Source organism: Leucoraja erinacea, chromosome 1 (assembly GCF_028641065.1).
Source record: "Leucoraja erinacea ecotype New England chromosome 1, Leri_hhj_1, whole genome shotgun sequence".
NCBI lineage: Eukaryota > Metazoa > Chordata > Chondrichthyes > Rajiformes > Rajidae > Leucoraja > Leucoraja erinaceus.
Genome location: NC_073377.1, coordinates 16,886,729 through 16,911,104, shown reverse-complemented (window position 1 = coordinate 16,911,104; position 24,376 = coordinate 16,886,729). Strand labels below are relative to the sequence as shown.

The following is a 24,376-nucleotide window of genomic DNA, read 5'->3' as shown; positions in this document are numbered from 1 at the left end:
GAATAGATGCAGAGATTTACTCAAAACCTTCCTTAACGAAGTGAAACATCCCGACTTATCTCTGGGAACCTCTGACCTATGACCTGCGATAGCCGAAGTGGAGAAGGAAAATTTAAGGTGGTATAGAGATCTTTAAGACCATGCATCAAGAGCACACAGAAGACCATGTATACGGTGAAATGAACATATCACCTCACAAGTCACAAACCTGCTACTGCACATATGGAAGAGAATGCGATCCCCACATTGCCCTCATTTGCCACAAACATGGAGCAAAAATGAGTAATCTTTGACTCTGAAAGATCGCTGAAGGAGATGGTAGTTCAAATCCCGCAGTTGAAATTTGTGTTCAACCTAAAAATGACAAACTCGCAACAGTTAAAGAAACACTCCATTCTTACTCACCCATCCAGTTAATATTCACTAAAATGTGTGAATATTAACTGCCTTCCAATGTCCAAGCAAGTCACACAGTCGCATAAAATGAAGGCAAATAAAGATCATCAATAAATCAGGGTCTTATCTGCAATGGCCAGACAATGAAAACAAACATTATTTAGAAATAAATAGGCTAGGAAATGTGCCCAATCTGCTTCTCTCTATGCAACATTTCTCATTTTGGGATTGTATATTCAAAGTGGATTATGCAGGGTAATATTGTGAAATACTAAATACAATGACTTCAGAATTATTTTGGAAGTGTTCGTATTTTATACAGGAATATGCTAGATCTTACTGTGTACTAGACAGTGTTGTGAAAGTGCCACAGTGATGAAAGTCTGTTAATAGCCCACAGCAAATGGAAATCAGCTTTGGAGCATGATAAGAACAAAACAATTTGCAGAATGAGACAAAACTGTTCAAGCTTAGTCTGGCGTATGGATTGTAACATAGACACAAATGCACAAAATAAGAATCGTGTATTAAACATTAAGTATAGGAGATTAGTGTACATCCATCACAAGTGAGGAGGCAATACAGAAATAAAGCTTTCTATATCTGGATCAATGGGGCTACTTCTGCAGCAGGTGGAAGGGAACAAACTGGATGAGTTGCATTTAACACAGCAGGACCAATATGCTTACTGCAGAAGTTTATCTTCAGCACTTTAAACTTGACAGTGGGATGGTATTGGTTTATTATTGTCTTGTGTACCGAGATACAGTGAAAAACTTTTTTTGGGTGCTAGCCAAGCAAATCATGCTATATGGGTACAATCAGAATGTGCATTATAGAGAATAAATGGAGTGCAACATATAGTGTTAGAGCTACAGAGAATATGCAAACTAAAATAAAGAGCAAAGGCCGCAATAAGGTAGATTGAAAGAAATAATTCAACATCAGCATTCATAGAAACATAGAAAATAGATGAAGGAGTAGGCCATTCGGCCCTTCAAGCCTGCACTGCCATTCAATATGATCATGGCTGATCATCCAACTCAGTATCCTGTACCTGCCTTCTCTCCATACCCCCTGATCCCTTTAGCCACAAGGGCCACATCTAACTCCCTCTTAAATATAGCCAATGAACTGGCCTCAACTACTTTCTGTGGCAGAGAATTCCAGAGATTCACCATAAAAAATGTTTTTCTCATCTCAGTCCTAAAAGATTTCCCCTTTATCCTTAAACTCTGACCCCTTATTCTGGACTTCTCCAACATCGGGAACAATCTTCCTGCATCTAGCCTGTCCAACCCCTTAAGAATTTTGTAAGTTTCTATAAGATCCCCCCTCAATCTTCTAAATTCTAGCGAGTACAAGCTGAGTCTATCCAGTCTTTCTTCATATGAAAGTCCTGACATCCCAGGAATCAGTCTGGTGAACCTTCTCTGTACTCCCTCTATGGCAAGAATGTCTTTTCTCAGATTTGGAGACCAAAACTGTACGCAATACTCCAGGTGTGGTCTCACCAAGACCCTGTACAACTGCAGTAGAACCTCCCTGCTCTTATACTCACATCCTTTTGCTATGAATGCTAACATACCATTCGCTTTCTTCACTGCCTGCTGCACCTGCATGCCTACTTTCAACGACTGGTGTACCATGACACCCAGGTCTCGTTGCATCTCCCCTTTTCCTATTTGGCCAAGATTAAGACTAATATTCAGGGAATATTCAAGACTAATAATAGCAGGGAAGAAGTGACTCTTGTGGTATGTGCCGTTAGCTTTTGTATCTCCTAGCCAATGTTAGAGGGAGGACGAGAGAAGGACCCTATGTGAGTGATCCATGATAGTGTTGGCTGCTTACCCGAGGCAAAGTGAAGTGTAAATGGACTCAATGGGGGTGGTAGGTTGGTAATGACTGGTTTCTTCTCTAACACTATTTACAATTTGCAGCAGATACCATGGTAGTGGATCACAAACAATGACGAGATGGGGTCAGGAAGTCAAGGATCCTGTTGCAGAAAGGGATGCTGGGTCCAAGTGTTTGGAGATTACTTTGATTGGTAATGGTGTTAAAGTAGAGCTCGTCAATAAGCAGGAGTCTGATGTAGATATCCTTGTTATCCTGTTTTTCATGGGATGAATATAAAACCAGGAAAGCAGTGTCCGCCCTGGACCTGTCATGATAGACCAATTGCAGTGGATCAGTGCAGCTGTGTGGGAGGCTGGAGTTGATGTACATCATGACCAGTCTCTCAAAGCACTTCATTATGGTAGTTAAAGCACACACAACCTTGTTTTTGTTTTGCACCAGGATGATAACAGTCTTCTTAAAGCAGATGGGAATCTAATATTAAGGGAGGGAGTAGTTCAAGATATCCATGAATATTCTTGCCAATTGGTCCTTGCAAGTTCCGAGGACGGCTTAGGAGTCCATCTGTCCAGTCGCCTTCTGCAGGTTCGCTCTCAGGAAGGCTGTTGTCTATGACAGTGACTGTGGGTACAGATGAACTCAAAGCTCTCGCTGCAGGTGATGTCATTCCACTGACCTTCTGTTCAGGAAGGGATGCGCTGTTGTCAGAGATTCTGCACAACATGGCTTTGTAGCCCATTGTAGCATGCAGAGCCTTGTCACAGTCAATGGGTGTCCTTGTGGTTAGTCTGGGATGCCAGTTTGGTCTGGAATTGTCTCTTGGCATCCCTGATTGCTTAGCGAAGGTTAATCGAAGATTACTAGTACATATCAGAAACACACGACTTGAACACCTCAGAATTAGTGTTCACTCGGGAGTGGATCTCACAGTTCATCTATAGTTTATGGATGGGGAATACTTGGATTGACTTCTTTGGCACTTACTGATGAAGTCTGTGACAACAATGATGTACTCAATTAGGTTGGCTGCTGAGTTTTTGAACATGGACCAGTCTGAAGTGGTCACGGATCTGTCCAAAGCTGTCTATTAAATCAAAGCGACACTGGGTCTGAAGAAGGGTCTCGACCCGAAACGTCACCTATTCCTTTTCTCCAGAGATGCTATCTGACCCACTGAGTTACTCCAGCTTTTTGTGTCTATCTTCAGTTTAAACCATCATCTGCAGTTCCTTCCTACAATAGACAATAGGTGCAGGAGTAGGCCATTTGGCCCTTCGAGCCAGCACCGCTATTCAATGTGATCATGGCTGATCACCCACAATCAGTACCCCATTCCTGCTTTCTTCCCATATCCCCTGACTCCGCTATCTTTAAGAGCATCTATCTCTCTCTTGAAAGCATCCAGAGAACCGGCCTCCACCGCCTTCTGAGGCAGAGAATTATACACTGTATAATTATACACTGTATAATTTTCTGTACATGATCCTCACGCTTCAGTTTATGCTTATAAGCAGGGAGCAGCAGCACATCCTGATGGTTATGTTTTATTAATGATTTGGACGAGGGAATTGAATGCAACATCTCCAAGTTTGCGGATGACACGAAGCTGGGGGGCAACGTTAGCTGTGAGGAGGATGCTAGAAGGCTGCAAGGTGACTTGGAGAGGCTGGGTGAATGGGCAAATGCATGGCAGATGCAGTATAATGTGGATAAATGTGAGGTTATCCACTTTGGTGGCAAAAACAGGAGAGTATTATCTGAATGGTGGCCGATTAGGAAAAGGGGAGATGCAACGAGACCTGGGTGTCATGGTACACCAGTCATTGAAAGTAGGCATGCAGGTGCAGCAGGCAGTGAAGAATGGGGGTATGGGGAGAAGGCAGGTACAGGATACCGAGTTGGATGATCAGCCATGATCATATTGAATGGCGGTGCAGGCTCGAAGGGCCGAATGGCCTACTCCTGCACCTAATTTCAATGTTTCTATGTTTTCCAAAGTGCTGGTGGTGTTGGAGTGGTAGGTACAATATTTTAGTTTCTAAGAATAAGTTGAATATAAATGGCAACAAATTAATAAGGAAGATTGGAAGCAATAAAGCTTAATAAAAAGGAAAATTAGCGGTTTGTCACTACCCAATCTTCAATCCAACAGGTCTCACTGTCCTAACAGCTTAGCTGACAGTTATGCAGCAGTTGACGGCATTAGTAATATTGAAACATGGCTTAAAGATGGAAAGGAATGACATTGCTGAAAACCTGGTTACAGAGTTTTCAGATGGGATAGGGGGATAAATAAAAGAGGGAATTATAGTAATTTTAGTTTAAAAAAAATTACCAATAAAGAGGAATGATGCATTAAATCAAAATGTTAGTCCATGAAGGTTGATCTGAAGGGGAATCGGGGGTAATTACATTGCTGTGCGGATATTAAACTCACAGCAAACCAAATATGGTTAATGTACTAGACTCGTAACACAGGTGGCTGGACTAATCATTCAGAGATACGAGTATAAATCCCACCATGGCAAATGTGAAATTCAATAATCTAGATTTTTTTAATAACAAACAAATGGTGTTAGGTATGATGACCATGAAATTACCATATTGTTTTTAAAACTTATCTGGATCACTAATGTCCTTCAGGGGAGGAAGTCTGCTATCCTTGCTTAGTCTGGCCTGAAAGTGACTCTGGATGCTTAGTAATGTGGTTGACTGAAAAGCTCCAGCATGCCACTCAGTTCAAGGACAATTAAGGATGGGCAACAACTGCTTGCTTTCCTAGTGACAACTATGTCTTGATATAAAAGCAAAATATATATTTCTGTGAAGTATAAAACAGTAGGGTAGTGACAATAGTAGAATTCCACCACTTTACTGTTAACTGAGCGAATATGGTGCACAATTAATGTACTTTGGGGACTTTCCAATAGATTGTAAGACCAACAAGGGGCCTAATTTTGGCAAAGGAAACCAAGAAGATGCAGTTAATATCAGTGGGAGAAAGTGTTGATGGCAGTACCATTAGCATAGAATAGTAATGCGAAAGGACGAGGTTGGGGTAGGAATAGGACTGGACAGTTGATGCAAAGCCAAATACAAAATTAAACAGTACAGCTCAGGAACAGGCCCTTTAGCTCACAATCTCTGGAAAGAACATGATACCAAGATAAAGGGGGGGGGAGGGGGCTTTCTGGAGCACTAGTATGGGTGTTGTGGGCTGAAGGGACTGGTTTCCAGAGGGCTAGTATGCAAATTGTGCGCCAAATGGATTCTTGGGCTGGCATCTTGGGCTGGCATCTCAGTCAATCAAGCCTGTTGTGCTGGCAACTCACTCACTCACGGCTGGTGGGCTGGTAGTTGACTCACGGCTAATCCTTGAAATTCTATTTCAAGCAGGGTATAAGGCCACCAAATTCAAGTGCAGTTTCGTACCACTTCTAGCAGGGTGCAAGGCCACCAAATTCAAGTGCAGTTTCATACCATTTGAAGTAGGGTGCAAAGCCACTAAAGACAGCGAGTCGTGACCTCTCCCTCCTCCATCTTGCTGAGACTGAGCCACACCCACATTTCTGGATTGCATATTGAATAGCGGTGCAGGCTCGAAGGGCCGAATGGCCTACTCCTGCACCTATTTTCTAGGTTTCTATGTTTCTAAGGCCGTCAGCATCAATAAAGACTCCTCACACCCTTGTAATGGACTGTTCGAACTACTTCCCTCCAGCAGACGTTACAAGCCCGAACCTCCAGACTCATGAACAGCTTAGAGCTATAGCGGCTCTGAACCGGCCCTGCTGAGTGCCCCCCACCCCCCTGGACTGTGTCCCTCGGATGGTCACGTCGCACAGATACATCTGCACTTTAGTCTGTTTGAACTGTTTTGACTATTTTGCTGTTCTTTTACAAACCATGTTCTCGGTGTATCTGTATCTAAATCTAAATTTTATTAGTTATTTATGTTATAACATTGGATGGAAGCTGCATACCAAATCTCGCTGCGCTTATGTGCAATGACAATAAAAGATATTATTATTGTTATTATTAAACAAATGAACAATGTTAGCTATCTTTCCAGTCCTCCGTACATCTTGCCTGCGGCTTGAGAAGATGCAAGATCTTCGTCAAGGTCCTTGCAATGTCTCTCAAAAAAATCTGGGTTGGATTCCATCAGGTCCTGGGGATTTATCCATCTTAATACTCTTCTGGAGCCCCAACTCCACCTCCTTCTAAAATTCAAACTGGCCTTGCCCACACTGATCTCATTGTTCTCCGCGCACCATGATTCACTTTTCCTTATTTAGTACATTGCCTACATGTCTGATTCCAAGCACAAATTACCTCCTTTATCTTTGAGCTCTGGATACCCATTTATTTTCAATGTATGTAGACATTAAAAACAAGAGCCAATAGTTCTACGCAAATGTATAATTTAGCAAAAACAAAGTACGGGAGATGAGGGATTATTTATTTTTCAGATGAATGTGCTCTAATTACTACAGTGATAAAGAGTGGAACTTAAAAATATATTCCTGACGTGTATGAAGGAGCTTAAAATGGGGCATGGTGCAAAAAAAAAGGAAGGTTTTGTCCAATATCAAGCGCTTATTGTTGCAGAAAGCCTGGAGCAATTAAAGATTTAAGGAGAAAATAAACATCACAAACATATTAGAAATAAAATGAAGAAAACTATGCTTTGCAAATGATGAAAACTGTTCAATAGATATGGTTAAGTTCGGGAAGACGTATTAAGGGATTTTGCACCTGTGAAAAGAAATAAATCATTAGGCCAGCAAAGATCTATCCTTGGCCGCTGAGAAGTAAAAGAGTATAAAGACAGGCTCTGATTATGATTTTCAAACATTTCTAGTGCCACAAGATGGTACAGGTGCTTATACGATGGGCAAGGTGTTTTCAATGGCTCTCTGAAATTCTCAATGCAGCGTCTCTTGCCTTTTGTGAGATATATTATCAATGGTTTAAACTAGACTAAGTGGGACCCGTTGGGTTCCAGGATCACACGGGAGGGCTGGTCCCCCAACGCAATATTCCACCTCTCCACCAATTGCAATATTGGTGGCCTGTGGGGGGCTTTCTGGAACGCTAGTATGGGTGTTGTGGGCTGAAGGGACTGGTTTCCAGAGGACTAATATGGACTAATGTGGGCCGAATGGATTCTTGGGCTGGCGGCTCACTCACTCAAGCCTGTTGTGCTGGCAGCTCACTCATGGCTGTTGGGCTGGCAGTTCACTCATGGCTATTCCTTGAAATTCCATTTCAAGCAGGGTGCAAGGCCACCAAATTCAAGTGCAGTTTCTTACCACTTCAAGCAGGGTGCAAGGCCACCAAACTCAAGTGCAGTTTCATACCATTTCAAGCAGGGTGCAAGGCCATTAAAGACAGCGAGTTGTGACCTCTCCGTTTTGCAGAGAATGAGCCATGCCCACACTATAGTCCCTCCCCCTCCTACTAGAAGGGGCGCGGCCTTGACGGCATGATTGACAGGAGCGAGAATCTCAACATTTTTAAAATACTAATAACTCTTTTATTTTTCATCAATGGGAAAAATCCTCAGCACCTGATGAGCGGAGGGGGACTGAGTAAGATGGCCAAAAATCACAGCCCTACATGGTAGCGTTTTTTCTAAAATTAATATAAAGCGCAAACAGGAAGTGGTCAAGATTAGACTTTTAATTATATAGAAGGCAAGGCAACTTTAATTAGGCAAGGCAACTTTAATTAGGCAAGGCAAATTTAATTAGGCAAGGCAAATTTAATTAGTCAAGGCAACTTTAATTAGGCAACACAGCTTTAGCATTTCCAAACCAAAGGCAACACAGCTTTAGCATTTCCAAACTCATTTACACTAGTCCCACATGCCCGTGCTTGGCCCCTAACCCTTTAAACCTATCCTATCCATGTACTAAATGTCTCTTAAATGTTGTGATAGTACCTGCCTCAACTACCTCCTCAGGCAGCGTGTTCCATATCCCACCACCCTTTGTGTAAAAAAAGTTACCCCTCAGGTTCCTATTAAATTAAAGCTTTAGAGATAGGGCATGGAAACAGGCCCTTCCATCCACCGAGTCTACACCGACCATTGATCGATCTGTTCAACTAGTTCTATGTTATCCAATTTTTTCATCCACTCCCGACACACTAGGGGCAATTTACAGAGTCCAATCAACAGACAACCCCGCACATCTTTGGGATGTGGGAGCAAACAGGTAAAAAAAAAAACATCCTCAGATCCTCACTATCTATGCTCCTCATGAATAAGCAAATTTGGTAGCTTGATAAACGCAAGGAATCATGGGATTTGTCAAAGTTCATTCGGGATTTTAAAAAAGCGAACGCAGCGCTGTATAAACTGTGAGTACATTTTCAGTCTGAGTTTTCGTCTTCTTTGAATCTTATATTGGTTATGGCTGACCTAAATTATGACGATGTGACACTGGATGATTTTCTGCGATGGAACGTCGAAGCTTTTAAGCATTTTTTAGCGGACAGGGGGTTGAAAAAGACGGGTATATACCATACATTTTAATTTTGTTTACTTGAAAGAAAGTCAATATCATTTTGTAGTTTTGAGCTGCAACTCGACATAAGTACTATGCATATGTGTGACTACTTCTAAACATATACATGTAACTTAATGGCTACGGTACACTGAAATAATGGTTGATAAATTATTACATTGAATGAAAGAAATTAAGAGTTGTATGAACTTCTGTACAGTTACTGATTGAGTTCTGGATTTCAGTTCATATCAAATCTGGTTGAATATAAAGTTGAACTTCCGATCAAAATGATCAGCGAGAAACAACATCGACAGCCCAAGGCGTAGCTTCATCAACCACGATTACCATTTCATCCTTGATGCTGAGTTTTGATTTGGGCCCAGAGTTCTTTGGCGATTGTTTAAATGTTCTTGGTACTTTAGTACTGGCCAATCTTCCCCTCCCAATATCTCATTTTCATTGCTTAATGCTTCACATACTCGCATAGGTAGTCGAAAAGCCCTGTCCCACTGTACGAGTTCATTCAAGAGTTCTCCCCAAGCTTGCCCTGATTCGATCTCGAAGAATTACGGTAATGGCCGCTTGTCAGTACTCAGGGCTCTCGTGGACATTTTTCAACATGTTGAAAAATCTTCATGTCTTCCCGAGCTTACCTGCCGTTAGCGAGTCTTCCCGAGTACCTGCCGTTAACGTTACGAGCCGCTAAGAGACGTCCCCGAGCTCCGACGTACCCGCTACGTTCACTCTACATGCTTAACGCGAGTTTGATTTTTTTTTTTAAACTCAGGAGAGCACTTGAATGAACTCATACAGTGGGACAGGGCCATAAGTCTTCCTTCGAAGAAAGCCCTGTCAATCTTCTCACATTTTTGTTGTCTTGATATTGCTACAAAAGGTTTTTTAGCTGCAGCATTTTTCAGTTTTAGTTTCAATTCTTCTACCTTGTCTTCCAACATTTCAACTTTGTCTGTCAGTTTGTTTATGTCCTTCTGTTTTTGGAAGCATCCCATGCAAATGCAGTTCTCTTGATGTTAATTCTGGCCAAATTGGAGAGGCCAGGACACTAAAATTGAGTAAAGGCTTCTGGGCTGCTAGGCCATTTGGTCAATTTAAATGTGCCTTCTGCAGAATTAGGACAAGCTGCAGAATGGTGCCAGTTTGTCTACAGCCTAGATAAGAGCTGCAAGAAGAGAATGAAACATCTGCAGATCCTGACAATTAGGTGCAAATTGCATGAAATGGATTGGATGAATGCAAACCAGACATTGTACATGTTGTTGCAAAGCTTTACATTGCTAGATGTTGATTGGATTAAGTATTGAGCCTTGTCTGGGTTTCTTGAATATCTGGGCAAATATTGCTATGTTTGCTTCCTTTCAGAAGCTCCATTTGAATACATTGTATTAGTTAATGTATTATTGGGTTAGGGAAATGTCTATCATATACCGTGTTAATCGATATCTGTTATTGGACTGTATAGAGACCACCCCTATGTGGTTCGGCCCCTCAAGGTTCGGGGATCTATAAAAGGCCACTCCCACGAGGTCCTGTGTCGGTCTTCTGGGAGAATGCTTAGGACTGCGTGACCTTCTGGAGTTTCTCTGCTGAAATGAGGCGATAGAGAGGCAAATACGAGGATCGAACCAGCGGTGGTTAGGTATAGTAGTGGGAACTGTAATTGTGTTTTGTCAAAATAAAGATTAGTTGTGCAAGTGCTTGACTCAGTGATTTTTGACTGAAACTAGACTGGGGGGGAAGCTTAGAATGAGCTACTTACATTGACAGCTGCATTTGTACACATAAGCATGATCTGTAGCAAAAGCTCATAAATGCCTGTTGTCTGGTCCATCATCAACATGTTGGTCAACATTGGTTTGCGTTGCTATCAATGACTTTCTTCGTTTATTTGAAGGTTTTCCATCTCTGCGAGGGAGTGCTCGTGGGGACATTGGGGAGTTCAATAACAAATAATCAAGATTCAGAACCGGGTCTGGATTGAGCGTTGTTGGCTCACCGTCCACAAAATGCTTAGAGCACACACGGCTGTTGCCTTTGGGGTCAGGCTGCCAATTCTTGCCTTTCACGTCCTTTTGGTTGACCAGTTTGGTCCAACACAACTGGGCTGCTCCATCCGTCTTCTCTGTCAGAAATGGGTTGTGTTTGAAGGGAGGTGGGCAGAAACAGTTTCACGTTGCAAATTTACAGTAGTGGCTGTCACACACATTCTGCATCCACTTATTCAGGTGATACGTGCTGCTCCCACAGCCCAAAATTGCACAAATGCGCATGGCTTTGCCCAGTAACATATTAAAAAAAAAAATAACAAAGTCAATTATTCATTAATTCAAATAGGGTTTTGTGAGCATGTCCATTACATAATGCAAAATGCAAAAGAAAATGGTGCAAGTATATTGAACTAATTTATACAATCACAAAATTATAACAGAAAATTGGAATGTCAAATACTGATTAATTTTCCAATGTAATTGGAATCAGAAGAGACATGACTAGTCAGGAGACTCATGACTAAGTTTTGTCCTACACGACTTTATTACACATGTACATGTAGAACTCATTCAGAAGTCAACAAACGTGCATACAACCCGTGGCCGTGGACGAGTATAGTAAGAGATGAAAACCCCACAAATACTTTTCATATTATCTAGAGTTAGTTTTGAAAATCATACATTTCATTTCATTCGCACCCCCCTCCCCCCCCCCCTCCCCTCCAAACCAAACACAATAAAAACGTGTTTGTTATTCATCATCACAATCCCGCTCACTCACCGAAGCATGAAGCAACAAAACCACCAAAATCATTGTAGTTTTGCACAAATTAACCATAAATACACCTGGTTAATAGTTTTAAAAGCAGTATTTTCTTCCTTCTAAGAAGCAAAACTGGAAAATACGTATGAAACGCAGGTCCGTACACACACAGTAGCTCAGCTGGCGAGAATGTTTATCCCGAATGACCCATGATCTGGGCATGCGCAGTTGTAATACTGAACTCGCTTATTATAATCCTCTGTAATTGAGTAGCACAGCTACATTGGCTCACAATGTCTGTTTCAAACGATGCCAAATTAAACTAATCCCTTCTGCCTGCACATGATCCATCTCCCTCCATTCCCTAGATATTCAGATTCCACTTTATTGTCATTGTGCAGTGTATAGTACAGAGACAACGAAATGCAGTGTGACTATCTAAGAACCTCTTAAACACCACTATCATATCTCTCCCTGGTACCAACCATTTTCTGTGTAAATAACTTGCCCTGCTCATCTACTTTAAACTTTCTCCCTCTGACAAAGCTATGCCCTCCAATATTTGACATCTCCACCCTGGAGAAAAGATTCTGTCTACCTTATTTATGTTTGTTATACCGCTATGCAATTCTATTAGGACTCCCCTTAGTATCTGATATTCCAGAGAAAACAAAGTTTGCTGAACCTCTCCTTCTGCGTAATGCCCTCTAATAAGATAGACATAAAAAGCTGGAGTAACTCAGCGGGACAGGCAGCATCTCTGGAGAGAAGGAATGGGTGATGTTTCGAGTCGAAAGAAAAACCCTTCTTCAGACTGGTTAGGGATAAGGAAAACAAGAGATATAGGCGGTGAAGTGGGGAGATAAAGAGCAATGAATAAAAGACATGCAATAAAAAGTTATGATGATAAAGGAAACAGGCCATTTGTTGCGTGAAAATGAGAAGCTAGTGCAACTTGGGTGGGAAAGGGATAGAGAGGGAATAACAGGGCTATCTGAAGTGAGAGAAATCAATATTCATACCACTGTGCTGTAAGCTGCCCAAGCGAAATATGAGTTACTGTTCCTCCAATTTGTGTTTAGCCTCAATGGAGGAGACCTAGGAATGTGAAGGAGAATTAAAGTGTCCAGCAACCAGGATATCAGGTAGGTTCAGGTGGGCTGATGGAAGGTGTTCCGCGAAACGATCGCCCAGTCTACGTTTGGTCTCGCCGATGTATAAGAGTCCACGTCTTGAACAACGTATACAGTTGATGAGGTTGGAGGAGATGCAAGTTACCTGGGGAGAGAGGATGGTTTGGGTGGGAAGGGGTGAGTTAACCAGGGAGTTGCGGAGGGAATGGTCTCTGCGAAAGGCGGAAAGGATGGAGATGGGAAAATGTGGCTAGTGGTGGGATCCCCGTTGGAGGTGGTGGAAATTTCAGAGGATTATGTAATGTATGTGACAGCTGACGGGGTGGAAGGTAAGGACTAGGGGGACTCTCTCTGTTTCGACGAGGCGGAGGGGGAGCAAGGGCAGAGCTGCGGGATACTGAGGAGATCCGAGTGAAGGCCTCATCTATGATGAGAGAGGGGAACCCTCGTTCCCTAAAGAATGAGGACATCTCGGGTGTCCTGGTATGGAACACCTCATCTTGCATGCGGCATAGACATCTGTCAATAGTCTATTTCCTGTGATGGAGACTGTGAGAAAGGGGAGAGAGGTTTTGGAGATTGCCCAAGTAAATTTGAGTCTGTGATGAAGACTGTGAGATCATCCCTTATCCCTAACCGATCTGAAGAAGGGTCTCGACCCGAAAGAAGCGTGGATGCAAAAATGGAATAACATAGAACTAGTGAGAACAAATTAATGGTCGGCGTGGACTCAGTAGGCCGGTTTCCATCTTGTATTTTTAAAGTGATCAATCAACCATCAAAGTTGCCCATATTTAGAACTTTAATTTATGGACCAACCACATCCTTATTCATAACTATTTTAAAACTAATAGAACTATGGTCGCCAGTTACAAAAGGCTTCTTCTACTCCTTCTTCTTCATGCGTATGGCGTGCACAGCCTAAAGTTGTCGGACAACTTGTTCTATTTGATCTTATTTGATTGTGCACACCACATTCAAAAGGCTCACTCACTGATAATTCAATCACTTACCCTGCCCAATTCCTTAAGAATAGATCAAGCTTTATCCTTTCCTACGTAGGCCTTCTACATGGAGAATAGATACCACACTCAATCTTATCCAAAAGGCCTAAAAGTAATCCCAACATTTCCTTTCTTCAACAAATATACTTTATACATTAAAATTACAATGCAGAACATTCTTGTCAAGATCTAGTACAAGCTTTTTCATTTCATTTACATTATCTTAGCATAATTTTGGATGAATTGCCTATGTATGAATTAATAAGTTTATTGGCCAAATATTCACATACAAGGAATTTGTCTTGGTGCTCCACATGCAAGTGACAACATGACATACAGTGACAGTTAGGAATGACACATAAAACATTAATAATAAAACATTATCGATTAAACACGTGAATTCAATAAAATACCAGAGCAAAAGGAGGCTACATATTCTTGGTTATTGAGTACCGCAACTACTCCGGGAAAAAAAGCTGTTTTTATGTCTGGTTGTGGCAGCTTTGACAGTCCGGAATCACCTTCCAGAGGGAAGTGAGTTTGTGGCCAGGGTGAGAGGGGTCAGAGATGATCTTACTTGCTCGCATCCTGGCCTTGCAGTGTACAGTTCGTCAATGGAGGGAAGGTTGCAGCCAATAACCTTCTCAGCTGATCGAACAACTCGCTGCAGCCTCGGGATGTCGTGCTTGGTGGCTGAGCCAAACTAAACCATGATGGAGAAGGTGAGGAGAGACTCTACGATGGCCGTATAGAATTGAACCATCATTGCCTGTGGCAGATTGTACCTCCTCAGCTGCCGCAGGAAGTACATCCTCTGTTGTGCCTTTTTGACTGTGGAGTCGATGGTAGCCCCCCATTCCTTGGAGATGATGGTTCCCAGGAACTTAAAAGACTCCACAGATGTGACTGTGGTGTTGTTGATGGCGAGTGGGGTGAGGGGAGGGGGAACCCTCCTGAAGTCCACAATCAATTCCACTGTCAAGAGCATTGAGCTCCAGGTTGTTGCGATGGCACCAGGACGGCAGCTGTGACACTTCCTGTCTGTAGGCAGATTTCTCCCCATCCTGGATCAGTCCAATCATGGTTTTGTTGTCTGCAAACATGAGAAGCTTGACAGTCATTGGTGTAGAGAGAGTAGAGGAGAGGAGAGAGAACGCAGCCTTGCGGTGCTCCTATGCTAAGTTCTGCAGGTCCGAGATGTGCTTTCCCAGCCTCACATGCTGCTTCCTGTCTGTCAGGAAGCTGGTGATCCAACGACAGAGGGGCTCAGGCACAGTCAACTTGGAAAGTTTGGAGTGTAGTAGTTCTGGCACAATGGTGTTGAATGTAGAGCTAAAATCAACAAAATCCTCGCATAGGTCCCCTGGTGGTCTAAGTGCTGGAGGATGAAGTGCAGGTCCACAGATCATCCACAGATCCATTGCAAACTGCAGAGGGTCCGGCAGAGGGTTTGTGATATTTTTTCAGCTTGGCCAGCACAAACCTTTCAAGGGTCTTCATGACTACAGAAGTCAGTTCGACAGGCCTGTGGTCATTAAGACCAGTAATCCTTGTTTTTTTGGGTACAGGGATAATAGTGGAAACTTTGAAGCAGGCGGGGACAAAACAGGTTTGCAGGGACTGGTTGAAAATGTCTGTGTAGATCGGTGCCAGTTGTTCGGCACTGAGCTTGAGAGTAGAGGGGGAAACATTGTCCAGTCCTGGAGATTTTCGGCTTTTCTGTCTCCTGAACAGCCTCTCCACCGCCTCAATTTTTATTGTTGGTGATGGAGAAGGGGCCAAGTAGTCATTTGCAGTCAGGATGTAATTGGGTGTTAGGTGGTGATTGGAGAGGAGTGGGTGGGAAAGGGTCCAGTCTTTTCAGTCGGTGTAGGTGTGAAGTGGTGATTGGGGAGGAGTGGGCGTACAAGGGTTCAGACTTTGCAGACTTGGGTTAGACTGTGAGTGGGTGTGGTTGGTTGGGGTGGGAAAAGGTCCAGTCTTTTCAGACCCACTGCAGTTCGCCTACAGAGCCAACCGATCCACAGAGGACGCAGTCTCGACAGCACTGAATTTCGTACTGTCACACCTTGATCGGAAAAATACTTATGCCAGGATCCTCTTCATAGACTTCAGCTCTGCTTTTAATACAATCATTCCGCAGCAGCTGGTGGAGAAGTTGGAGCTATTGGGGGTTGATGCTGGCACATGCAACTGGGTCCTGAACTTTCTGTCGCAACGGCAGCAGACAGTCAGGGTGGGCAGTAGGACATCAAAAACCATAGCCGTGAACACTGGCTCACCCCAAGGCTGTGTCCTAAGCCCCCTGCTGTTTAGTCTGCTGACACACGACTGTACTGCTAGACTCAACAACAACTTCATCAACAAGTTCGCTGATGACACAACAGTGGTGGGTCTCATCAGTGACAATGATGAATCGGCGTACAGGATGGAGGTGGAGCTGCTCACAGGTTGGTGCAAATCCCACAACCTCATTCTCAACGTGGGAAAAACTAAGGAGATGGTGGTTGACTTCAGGAGGGCGGGGAAACAACACCATACACCTCTGCACATCGATGGAGCTGATGTGGAAAGGGTCAGCAGCGTGAAGTTCCTAGGACTACACCTGTCAGATGACCTGACGTCCACGGCCAACACCACAGCACTGGTCAAGAGAGCCCAGCAGCGACTACACCCTCTCCGAAGACTACGTAAAGCAGGTCTCCCCACTACACACTTTTTATAGGGGGACAATCGAGAGCACATTGACCTACGGCATCACTTCCTGGTTCGGGAGCTGCAAGGCGTACGAACGGCACCAACTAGACAGGATTGTGAAGACCGCCAGCAGGATTATTGGTGCTCCACTCCCTTTCCTGCTGGACATATACAGGAAGAGATGTATCAGCAGAGCCATCTCCATCATCAAAGACCCCTACCACCCATCACATCACATATTCTCCATCCTGCCATCTGGGAAGAGGTACAGGAGCATTAGCTGCAAAACCAGCAGGATGCTCCTCAGCTTCTTCCCACAGGCTATAAGACTGCTAAACGGACTTTGCCCCCTGCCAAAGTATCGCACACCAACCACCAACCTGGACACACTGCAGCAGAGCCACTGTTATGCCGCTGCCGATCGGAACGCCTGTTGAATGTTTAGTAGAGTGTTAAATTTGTTCATGATATATGTATTTTTATTTCTATTTATTTTTAATGCACACTGAATGGACACTGGTTGAGCAACGTTTTTTTGTTTCCTCTGGGTATGTGAATACTCAGGAAATGACAATAAAGATATACAATACAATACAATAGATTGGAGTCTTGCTTTAAGTCGGTGTGAAGTGAAGATTGGGGAGGAGTGGGTGTAGAAGGGTTCAGTCTATGCCGACTGGGGTCTGGCTGTGTTGGTTGCGGATGGGAGGGGCAGGGGTACCAGGGTTACGATTCTGCTTTGTCAGACCTGCAGTAGAACTCATTCAAGTTGTTGGTCAGCTGACGATTGTCCAAAGAGCGGGGGGCTTTCCTCTTGTATCTGGTGATTTCTTGCAAGCCCTTCCAAACTGAAGAAGAGTCACTAGCTGAGAACTTGCTCCTCAACTTCTCAGAGTACCTTTCCTTGGCAGCTCTGATTCCTCTTCTCAGCTTGTACTTGGCCTGGCTGTAGAGGTCTGCATTAGGCTTCCTCTTTAGACTGTTGGAGCTGTCTGAGTTCTGCAGTGAACCAGGGCTTGTTGTTGAACCAGGCCCGGGTCTTAGATGGAATGCAACTGTCCTCACAAAAGCTGACATATGATGATACAGTGTCTGTATACTCATCGAGGCTTGTGGTTGCTTCCCTGAACACATTCCAATCCGTGCAATCAAAGGATTGTAGGTTCTCAATGCCCTCGCTTGTCCACCTTTTTGTTGTTCTGTTCACAGGTTTAGCAGATTTTAGTTTCTACCTGTTGGTCGGATTAAGGTGAACTAGACAATGATCAGAGAGATCCAGACCCGCCCGGGGAATAGAGCGATATGCGTTCTTGATTGACGTATAACAGTGGTCAAGTGTTCTCTCCCCTCTGGTGGGGCAGGTAACATGAAGTGTGTCATTTGGAAGGTCACGGCTGAGGTTAGCTTTGTTAAACTCCCCCAAAACAATGACCATGGAGTCCGGGAAGTCACTCTCTACCCTCATTACCTGGTCAGTGAGTTGCATTTGTGCTTCACGTACGCAGGCATTGGGGGGGTGGGGGGACATAAACTCCAGCAAGAATAAAGATTCCCTCGGAGAGTAGAAAAGTTTGCAGTTTATAAAGAAGGATTCTAGGTTGGGAGAGGATTCTAACTGTGGTAGATATGGACAGAGCAACCAAAGAGGATCGGGTATTTCAATAAATAACACTTTATAATGACTTACAACGAACATGACCTGGAGCTCATCAATAGAGACCCAGGTTAGATAAGGACCAGAGGCAACAATGAGTCTAAGTACCACAGACCAGTCATCAGTTCCCTTGCGCCGATACAAAGAAACTAGTAGAATGTGGCAGAAGGAACTGCAGATGCTGGTTTAAACCGAAGATAGACACAAAACGCTGGAGTAACTCAGCCGGTCTGAATAAGGGTTTCGGCCCAAAATGTAGCCCATTTCCTTCGCTCCATAGATGCTGCCTCACCCGCTGAGTTTCTCCAGCAATTTTGTCTACCTTCTAATTTTTTTTCCTGATGTTGGGGGAGTCCAGAATCAGGGGTCACAGTTTAAGGGTAGGTCATTTAGGACTGAGATGAGGAAAAACCTTTTCACCCAGAGAGTTTGTGAAACTGCAGAATTCTCTGCCACAGAAGGCAGTGGAGGCCAATTCACTGGATGTTTTCAAGAGGGAGTTAGATTTAGCTCTTAAGGCTAAAGGAATCAAGGGATTTGGGGAAAAAGCAGGAACCGGTTACTGATTTTAGATGATCAGCCATGGTCATATTGAATGGTGGGGCTCGCCCAAAGGGCCGAATGGCCTACTTCAGCACCTATTTTCCTATTACAGTGGTATTACAGGCTGACTGGTTACATTTCCATTTTGGGAGAAAGATGCTGATTGTCTACCCTGCCTCTCATACCTTTATAAGTTTTATCAAGTCTCCTCTCAACCTCCAACTCGCCAGAGAAAATCTTGTAGCTAATACCCTCTTATGCAGGCAGCATCTTGGAGAATTATCTAGATAAAGGAAGGTTTTGGAAGCTGATTGGTACAAATTTGAAAAAAAAAATAGATTGAATCCATGAATGTGACTCTAAATGAAAAAATATCATTTGATTTTCCACCATAATCGGTGTTAGGAATTCACTTCACAGAAATCTGGAAGCAGGTCTGTTTTAGTTTTACAACAAAGTTTTCAAAACCACATTTCTCTTGAGTGAACTTTGGTTAGCCGTGATTTCCCCCCCTTCTAGATGGAAGCAGCACGAATTATTGTTTGGGTTTATTATTAAGCACGTCTCCGTGAACAAAACTCTGAAAGAAAAATTAAAAACAATGGCAACAAAATCTAAACAATTACACCTCAGTTGACAATTGAGTTGTGGAGCCTGTTTGCATTTAAGGTAGGCTGGCGGAAGAATACCTCGAATGACAACTGAACAGCGAGTGTGCAACCGTGAACCTTGTGCGACGACTCATATTTGCAACGATATTCTTCTCCGAACAGAAAGACTTGGTTGTACTCCAATGTGCTGCACTTTCCCATTGATAAGCCCTCCGGATCACTCGCACTATTTTGAAGCCAAGTGGAGGAACACGCGTCCTGGTTTGCCCTTCCCTCTTCCTCCCTTCCTCCCCTCCCCCCACAACACACACACACACAGTGATGGATGGGGGGGGGGGTGGGGGAAGAGAAAAAACTTTTACAGCGGCCGCAACCAAACCTGCTGGCCGGACGTTCCCAAGGAAGCCCACATGATTGACATCCATACCGTCCAACCGCAGCTCACACTTTACCCAACCGGAAAAGCGCTCGCGACAGCTGCTCCAATCAGAGCTGGAGAAACGAACTGAGGGCGGGATTTCCAGGAGGATCGTTTTAAAAAAAAAATGCGAGCGAGAGAGAAAAAAAAAATCCCCTAAACGTTGGGTTGAGAGGTCGCGGCGCGGTTGATGCTCGTCCCTGGCCGCCAAGCGAAAAATAGGGGAGCCAGCCAGCCAGCCAGCGACGCGAGGAGAGGAAAAATAAAAAAAATCAAATCTCCCGATGGGAGGATGTGATAATTATTAAATAAATTACCAGAGAGCAACAGCGACATATTTGAAGGGGAGCCCTGGCTTATCTTTCGCGATTCCAACCGTTTTGATTGATGTAAGCGGCGGTTAGCGAGCAGCGCGAGGCACAATTGTTTGAATTTTTGAACCGTGGTTGCCGTTGCCCCTCTCCCCTCCTCCCCTTCGCATTCAGCTTTCTTCCTTTTTTTAAAAATTATTTCCCTCTCTGCTCCTTTTTCTTCACCCCCTTCTCCCTCCTCCTCCTCCTTTCCCCATCCTCCCCTCCAGTCCACCTTTCTCCCCCCTTCCTTCCTTCCTTCCCTTCCCCGGCTCCACCATGTCCATCTTGCCGTTCACGCCGCCCATCGTCAAGCGTTTGCTGGGCTGGAAGAAAGGAGGCGAGTCGCCGTCGCCCTCCTCCTCCTCCTCCTCTCAGTCGCCGAGCCAACAGCAGCAGAACAGCGGGCAGGATGATAAGTGGTGCGAGAAAGCAGTCAAGAGCCTGGTGAAGAAACTCAAGAAAACCGGTCAACTGGACGAACTGGAGAAGGCCATCACCACCCAAAGCTGCAACACCAAGTGTGTCACCATCCCCAGGTAAGCGGCCGGCGGGCCGGCTCCAGGCCCTCTCCTCACTCACTTTACTCACTCACTCGCACGGCCGGGCCACCCATCGCCAGCCCTCTGCACACCGAATATTATTCCTGTTTGTAGTTAAACCTTTAACTTCAATCATCTGACTGGGCTAACCCAGGCCCAATCATTTATTTTCACTGCACTGCTGGCATTTTGTTACAAATTTAGAGAGGGCTGGACATTGGGACCGAAAGATGGCCAGCAGGGGAGAGGACCCAATGTAACTACAGGGTATTCAGTAATTAAAACTGTCCGAAGGCATATTGTTGCCCTAAGGCCAGGTTATTATTTTTTTTTAATCGGGTAAATTTGGTAGAATTGGGGTAAACCACTCTTGTTCATAATGGAAACAGTTTGTGAGATGTTTCTTCCAACTTGGATAATGAGAGAGCAAATTCACATTTAGATAAAGTGAGACAAAAATCCTATGGTAGAAAGGTATCATAAAGTCTCAGTGCATGAAACACAACTTGTCAGCATGTAGTTGTAGCAAATAGTGAAATGTTAGGTATTATTTCAAAGGGAATAGTAGCGTATATAAGTGGTGATTTGTTGCAAACTTACAGGGTGCTGGGAGACTTCACCTGGAGTGGTGCTTACAGGTTTGATTTCCATATTTAAGGGACTGTGCACTTACAATAGAGCAGTGTATGAGTGTTTACGAGTCGTGTGCAAATCAGTCAAATAAGATTAGTGCTCTAAACATGTGTTATAGTAGTGGAATTGGAAGGGTGGTGGGTCAATTTCATAGATCACTAATATTTATACTATATGATTTGACAGGTTCTATCGAAGCTTACCTGTGTTGGAGGAAAGGATAAGCAGAACTATCATGGGGTTAAAATATATGGAGATATGAGCTTCAGTAGAAAAGGGCTCAGAATAGTGGTTCCAATGCTTTGTTGTATATCCTCTCCTGATTTGCCAGCAGTCCCATATGCTTATGAGAATTTTAATCCCTAGAAAGCCATTTTGTTTTTTAATTACTAAATCTTTAACACTGTCCAGTCTTTTTTCTGTTTAACAACTGTGTACCATGCGCTTCATCTTTTCAGTAGTGTTGCTTACTGTCAGTGATGGTTCATCTGCCTGGCTGTCTCCCAAGATTCTCTCTCTGACCACTGTTCCCAGAGCATAGTAAAATCACACTTTTTTTTAAATTTCTGCCAATGCACACTTTCTATAGCCTCCTGTTCTATGATGTCTTGGTTACCATTGTTGGGAAGCTTCTGGTGCAGCAAACTAGAACATGTTAAAACACTGCAGATAAAGAAATAAAACTAGGATAAAAGTAATTGCATTTCATGGAAAGTAATATTTTTAGAGAGGGAAAAACAGCTAAGGTTCAGTGGTCCAAGTAAATAATGTCGATGCAAATGCATTAGACATAAAGATGAATTGAATTTGGCTGCAGGTTAAATTCATAGCTAGGTTGGTTTGGCTTCCAGTCCTTTGAAAAATCTGAAACATCATAAAAACTGATTGTAGATGATCAGTCATGATCACACTGGCTCGAAGGGCCGAATGGCCTACTCCTGCACCTATTGTCTAAAACAAAAGATGAAAGAGGTAGTGGAATTGAATAGTGATTATCCATGATTTCACTGATGTATGGTGAGGGGAGCAGTAGGCAATGGAGACTTTATGGGCAAAATTACAAAGTACAGAAGGATATAACATTAAATGGGGCTTGTGTTCTGACTGGTTTTAATTTGAGAATATAACTGAAACTGAATCTGCAACAAATATCCTCCAGTCAGGGTAGCAAACTATATTAGTTTCAGTAATAAGCTACATTTAATCAATAGGCTATCATTGAATAACGCAATACATGATTATTTATCTGAGAATTGTCATAATGTCGAATGAATGTAACGTTTAAAAGGAAAGTACAAAACTAAGATTAATCTTTACATAAATCCAAATGATTCAAACTCGAGTACAATAGGTAGAGTAAAAGGTAAAATATTAGAACATTTAGAAATGGGGATATATTTATGGGTAGAAAGGAGATTTAAAAGAGTAAAGTGATTGTATTGGATGATGGTAGATCCTTCTCTTGGAAGAGCATGCAATGAGTTGGCATGCTCTGGCACCATCTTGCAGATGCCATCTTGCATCTGAGCCATGAATATACTTGCAACTATACGGGGTCGATCTGCTGGCGATCCCATGAGACAATTCATTGTGACTGACCACATTGCCCTTTCCCACTGTTATCTTTATGATGGAAAGGCTTTGTATTTAAGATAAAATACCACTAGCCAAAAAAAAAATGTAATTGAAAATTTGATGTAATGCTCTCTTCAGTTCTATCCTCAGCATGAGGATATGTGGCTCAACCCTGGTATGGTATCTCTTGTCACTTGTTTGATTAAACAATAATGCTACAAAGGCATTAATACAAAAGTTTCCATTCAAAAGTGTTTTTGATGAAATTACAGAATCACTATGGGGTTTCATTTCAGGGAGGAAAATACAAACTTTAATATTTCCCTGTCTCTAATGTTTGAAACTATATAATTGTATGAAATGTCATATGCAAGCAACAAAGAATCTTTCAAATACACAGCTTTTCTAATTTACCACAAAAGTATCTGACATGTTGGATGAACAAAATCTACAATTGGTCAAATGCACATCTCTCTCCTCTCTCGCTGTTCTTACGTCTTTTATCTTCACATTCTCATGTTGGAATTTTTATGGTTTTGGTCAATTACTGCGTTTGTGGGCACAAACCTTTTCTAATGTAAAGTAATGTGGGACTGCTTAATATATGCATTGTTAAGAATCAGGAGTCAAGGCTGTTTAATTGTCATGTGTACTGGCAACATAACAATTAAATTCTTAACAGGCAGGCCCCTTAAAGCAATATACACAGATAAGTATGTAATAATAAATTGTACAATAAATTAATAACTGTAATACTAGGTAACCATAATAGTGCTAAACCAAATTCTGAATGCAACCAGAGACAGTCCATGGGAGTTTATAGTTGCTGAAGTTAGTGTTCAAGAGCTTTATGGTTGCTGGAAAGAAGTTGTTCTTGAACCTGATGGTCGCTGTTTTTGGGCTCCTGCACCTCCCTGGTAGTAGTAGTGAGATGAGAGCATGGCAAGGTGATATGGGACTTGGTTATTGGCTGTCTTTTTGAGTCAGCGCCTTGTAGATCCTTTAGGTTCTGGGGAGGTCTGTGATGTACTGGCCAATGTTTACCACTCTGAAGTCTCCCTGGTTGGGCTTACGAATTGCCGAACCAGGCTGTAATGCAACCAGTCAATATTCTCTCCACCGTACAGTTGTAGGAGTACACGAGTATTTGTCTATATGCCAAAATCTCCTCAGTCTTCTGAGAAAGAAGAGGTATAATGAGCTTTCTTTGATTGCGTTGATGTACTGGAATAGTTACGATACGATAAATCTTTATTCATCCCCGGAGGGAAATTGGTCTGCCAACAGTCACAACACATAACAATGTACACGAAAACCTGAAATTAAAAATGAAAACAAAAAGAAAAAGCCAAGCGATTTCACCAGAATAAATAACCAAACAAACGAACACAGACCCTGGGCAGAGGATTCTAAGACTAGAGTGCATCCCCCCCCCACACCAGGTTTCCCTTTGTTCTCCCACTGTCCCCCACATTGTCTCCCCCTCCCCTCTCGCGCTCATCGACCACTGATCGCAGGTCGATCGAGAGGCCCCGCTGCCACCGAGGCCCCACTGCATCGAGGCTCACTCTGTTGCCGAGGCTCTCATCGCCGCCACTAATCCGTCAACCGAGGCAACCCTCGCCGCCCGGCTTCACCGCAGTGTCCTGGGAGGCCTGTGGGGCGAGTTGGGC

At 43.3% G+C, this 24,376-nt stretch overlaps 1 protein-coding gene across 3 annotated transcripts in view; it reads left to right on the top strand.

Moving 5' to 3' along the window:
- Positions 1-19,740: 19,740 nt before the first annotated feature.
- Positions 19,741-24,376, top strand: part of smad2 (SMAD family member 2) — a 93,842-nt gene continuing 89,206 nt past the window's right edge. Inside the window, exons 1-2 of one of the 3 annotated variants that reach the window (XM_055658638.1) lie at positions 19,741-19,992; positions 20,184-20,492. In XM_055658638.1, coding sequence (XP_055514613.1) covers positions 20,233-20,492 — 260 coding nt within the window. In that variant the 5' untranslated portion in view covers positions 19,741-19,992; positions 20,184-20,232. Of the gene's footprint in view, positions 20,493-24,376 lie in introns of all 3 variants that reach the window. The other 2 variants (XM_055658804.1, XM_055658724.1) reach the window with 2 other exon arrangements.